A 5,000-nucleotide genomic window follows, 5' to 3' on the forward strand; every position below is an offset into this window, starting at 1 on the left:
CTTTCATTTTCATAGTTTCATTTTTTACAGTAGAATATTAAATTAACAATGTGAAGTTGAAGGAATCTTATATATACCTGCACAATACTGTATAATATATATATATATATATATATGTATATATATACATATATATATGTATATATATACATATATATATATATATTTATATATATATATAAATTTATATATATATATATATATATGCACGCACACACACACATATATATATATATATATATAAAATGTGTGTTAACATATTTGTGTGTGTATTTATGGACGTGGAAGTGTGAAAGACAGAACCCTGTCCGCTGAGAGAGAGAGAGAGAGAGAGAGAGAGAGAGAGTAATCTTGTCATGCATGGGTGGCTTCGGGGGAAAAGTGTTAAGTAGAGTTAACTGTATGGGTCATTTCGCCGTGCCCAGAGCTGCTGGTGGTAATGGTGTATTTAAACACTAATCATTTTTTATAGTTGAGGATCCGTATGAAATGTGCTCTCTCTCTCTCTCTCTCTCTCTCTCTCTCTCTCTCTCATTCATTCATTTATGTAAGTGTGGATCCATAGCCTTGATTTTTGCGTCATCGATATTTTTATTTACTTTAAATACTCATTTGTAAACTCTCTCTCTCTCTCTCTCTCTCTCTCTCTCTCTCTCTCTCATTCATTTATGTAAGTGTGGGTTCATAGCATCGATTATTTTCTTTCTTACGTCTTTGATATTTTTACTTACTATAAATACTCATTTGTAAACTCTCTCTCTCTCTCTCTCTCTCTCTCTCTCCCTCTCTCTCTCTCTCTCTCTCTCTCTCTCATTCATTTATGTAAGTGTGGGTTCATAGCATTGATCTTTTCTTTCTTACGTCATCGATATTTTTACTTCTATAATACTCATTTTTAAACTCTCTCTCTCTCTCTCTCTCTCTCTCTCTCTCTCTCTCTCTCTCTCTCCTCTAGCATTTCTTTTGTAATCAGAGACATTGATATAAGTAAGTCATGTAGATTGGCTGATAATTGGTCATTTAAGATGATTAAGGGATTCATATTTGCATGAATGAATTACATTTTCACGACGGTTGTTAAAAAGTTTAAAAATCAAAAGGAGAGAGAGAGAGAGAGAGAGAGAGAGAGAGAGAGAGAGAAGGAAATGGAAAAGAGAAATAGTGAGTTAAAGAAAACAGTAAAATAGAAATTAATTTAGCAAATATGATATATGAAACATCCGTGAATTAATTATAACGACTGATATATATATATATATATATATATATGTGTGTGTGTGTGTGTGTGTGTGTATGTGTGAGAGTACATTAAGATTTATTTCAGGTATTTTGAATGTTATTATTGTGTTCCTGGTATTATAATTGTTTAATAACAATTCATTGCAATTATATAAACATCGCAATATAATATAAAACGAGGAAAATTAAACCAATTTTAATATCCATTTTGGATTTGAAAGTTAGTGTCCTGATAATTTTTTTTTTCAATAATCAACAGCATATGGCAATATTATGTTGTCTAAATATTTTCATGATAATATAAGAAAAAAGTTGCAGAAATTTAGCAGCAGATCACTTTAAATGTATCTGAAATGTTTATAAAAATTCCATTACCATTTTTCAAAATAATAAATCTTAAAATACAGTGAAGGGGGCTGCCTTTTTCAGATATTGGTAAATAATTGCGTTGAATCTGAATAATAATCATGTCTCTAAATAAAAAAAAAATCTACTTGCAAAATTACTGAGACTTACATACATGTTTCAAAATGTTTACACCAATCCTATTTTCACGACAGCTTTATAATACACTTACATCGTAGTAGTTAGAAATTGGTCACCGCATAAATTAACGTATGTATACATTTGCATTTATACATACATACCTGTACAAGCAGCGAATACACAGACAGATGCAAACACATTTTTTATCTTTAGATTAATCAAGGTATACATACATTTGCATTTATACATACCTGTACAAGCAGCAAATACACAGACAGATGCAAACACATTTTTATCTTTAGATTAATTAAGGTATGTATACAATTGCATTTATACATACATACCTGTACAAGCAGCAAATACACAGACAGATGCAAAACACAATTATTATTTTTAGATTGATTAAGGTATGTATACATTTGCATTTATACATACATACCTGTACAAGCAGCAAATACACAGACAGATGCAAACACAATTTTTATCTTTAGATTAAGTGAAAAATTAGTGCCAGGGAACGTAGAGTTTAGAAATAGAACAGAAACTCCGCAAATGGCCTTCACGCGGTCATAAACTCTCGTTAATGATATTAATGATAACATTAACCGTGTGGTTAATGTTGATAGTGTTGCGACGTAACGGTTGTCCGTCGTAATGGAATTATTAACCATAATTACTGACCGCGTGAAGGCGCCATTACTGGGGCACCGACACTGCACATTCAATATTAAGGGAATTAAAATGTCACTCCATATTTTATGTGTGTATTATGGCTCTTCTTTCTCTTATGTGTATATTCTACATCAGGTATTTTATGTCAGGTGTAATTTGGGAAATTTAAAGCGTACGCTCGTGTATGATTATTATAAATTGCCTCCGTGTGCTGGTAGACATTCCCACCGCTGAACATGGATATTATTATTTCCAAAACGCATTATCTCTGATTGTCTTCAACCTCCTTTTTTTTTTTAGTTTTGGGATTTTTTTTTTTATTTTTAATAATTGCTTTCTCAGTCAGTATCATACGTACCTATTTATCAAGCTTTTTTTTATTTACTAATAAAAAAAAAGTCAGCCAGTAGCCTCCGTTCATCTTTTGTATGACTTTCGATTATTTTTTTAACTCTGGGATTTTTTTTAATTCATTTTTTTTTCAATAATTGCTTTCGCAGTCAGTATCAGACGAACTACCTATCTATAAAGCTCTTTTTTGATTTACTACTAAAAAAAAAGTCAGCCAGTAGCCTCCGTTCATCTTTTATATGACTTTCGATTAAATATATTTCCTATCCATTTTTTTTTTAATCTCCGAAATAAAATGGCCATTTACGTAATCCAAGAGACGAATGTTAACCTATAGCTAAAGCATTTTATGATCACTATGAAATTTAATTTTAATGACTGAACTTTAGACGACGTTATATATGAAAGTAAAGTTAAGAAAGATAAAGATGACTTGATTGTACAGGGCTGCCAAACTTCTCTTTCTCCCGAATCATCGGACTTTATTCTGGCCATTTTAATCGCAGCTGTCTTCTCTGGATAATTTCTGGGTCTTGGGAATTATTGCTTTTAATAATGAGTAATTGGATGGTGGTATTAGCAAGTGTCTATATGAAATTATATTTAATAACGTTTTTTGAAGATTGACCAACATCAATGCTGACGTAATACCCCAAGGCTGTTCTTAAGCATCTGGATATCAAAGGAATTTTAAAGATATTTCATTTAGAATTTTGACGGGAATTTTAAAGATATTTCATTTAAAATTTTGACGGGAATTTTAAAGATATTTCATTTAAAATTTTGACGGTATTGCCTTTGCTAATATTTATATGCATCACTGTATTAATACGCTACAATTAATGATAAGAAAGTCGTTAGTTCAGCAGTACAACATTACAGTCTTGATACAGACTGGGAATGATTACACAGTCCGTTGCTTTAAATCAGACACGGTCTGCGAGCGCCTTCAATCTTCTCTTCAGAAAATGACGTACTGGAAAAGCAAGTGGGAGTGTGGCAATCCTAGTGTCTATTTGTCTTAATTCACAGACGACGCACCAAAGCGTGCATGGTAACAATACATCATGCATGAGCGAGTCGGACCAGTGATTAATCTCGGGTTAAATGGAACTTGTGAAGGCAGTGACTGATGTGAGTGAGGAGAGGATGTCTGTGTGACTGAAAGCAATATGTTGTCTGTACTGGAGCGAGGGAGTGTATGTTCGTGTGACAAGGCAAAACGTTGTCTGTGTTGGAGTGAGGGAGTGGATGTCTGTGTGACTGAAGGCAAGACGTTGTCTGTACTGGAGTGAGGGAGTGGATGTTCGTGTGACTGAAAACAAGACGTTTTCTGTAATGGAGTGAGGCAGTGGATGTCTGTGTAACTGAAAACAAGACGTTTTCAGTGAGGGAGTGGATGTCTGTGGGACTGAAAGCAAGACGTCTGTACTGGAGTTAGGAAGTTGATGTCTGTATGACTGAAGGCCAGACGTTGTCTGTACTGGAATAAGGGAGTGGATGTTTGTGTGACTGAAGGCAAGACGTCTGTACTGTGTATTGGAGTGAAATAGTGGATGTCTGTGTGACTGAAAGCAAGACGTTTGTATTGGAGTGAGGGAGTGGATATCTGTGTGTCTGAAAGCAAGACGTTTGTACTGGAGTGAGGGAGTGGATATCTGTATGACTGAAGGCAAGACGTTTGTACTGGAGTGAGGGAGTGGATATCTGTGTATCTGAAAGCTAGACGTTTGTATTGGAGTGAGGGAGTGGATATCTGTGTGTCTGAAAGCTAGATGTTTTTATTGGAGTGAGGGAGTGGATATCTGTGTGACTGAAAGCAAGACGTTGTTTGCATTGGAGTGAGGGAGTGGATGTCTGTGTGACTGAAAGCAAGACGTTGTTTGCATTGGAGTGAGGGAGTGGATGTCTGTGTGACTGAAAGCAAGACGTTGTTTGCATTGGAGTGAGGGAGTGGATGTCTGTGTATCTGAAAGCAAGACGTTGTTTGTATTGGAGTGAGGGAGTGGATGTCTGTGTGACTGAATAAGCAAGACTATCTGTACTTACTGTGTGGATCGTTGAGGTTGTCCGTCGAGTTGACGGTGCCGTCGGTGAGCAGTTTTAAAACCCTTCGGGAGTTCTCGTTGTAGAGTTGGTGCCGATATTTGTGATGATGGCGAAAATTCCTCGTTATGTTAGTTGGTGTACTACGTGTGTTCCGCACTAGGTCGAGGGGCGTGACCTCCGGGGGCGCCACAGTGGGACCAATT

At 35.3% G+C, this 5,000-nt stretch overlaps 1 protein-coding gene across 1 annotated transcript in view; it reads right to left on the reverse strand.

Moving 5' to 3' along the window:
- The window catches only part of LOC137624558 (uncharacterized), a 299,003-nt gene that overhangs the window by 292,684 nt on the left and 1,319 nt on the right, over positions 1-5,000 (reverse strand). The window contains exon 1 of the mRNA XM_068355459.1: positions 4,798-5,000. This exon is cut by the window's right edge and continues 1,319 nt beyond it. Within this exon, the coding sequence (XP_068211560.1) occupies positions 4,798-5,000 (203 nt within the window). The remainder of the gene's footprint in view (positions 1-4,797) is intronic.

Source organism: Palaemon carinicauda, chromosome 31 (assembly GCF_036898095.1).
Source record: "Palaemon carinicauda isolate YSFRI2023 chromosome 31, ASM3689809v2, whole genome shotgun sequence".
NCBI lineage: Eukaryota > Metazoa > Arthropoda > Malacostraca > Decapoda > Palaemonidae > Palaemon > Palaemon carinicauda.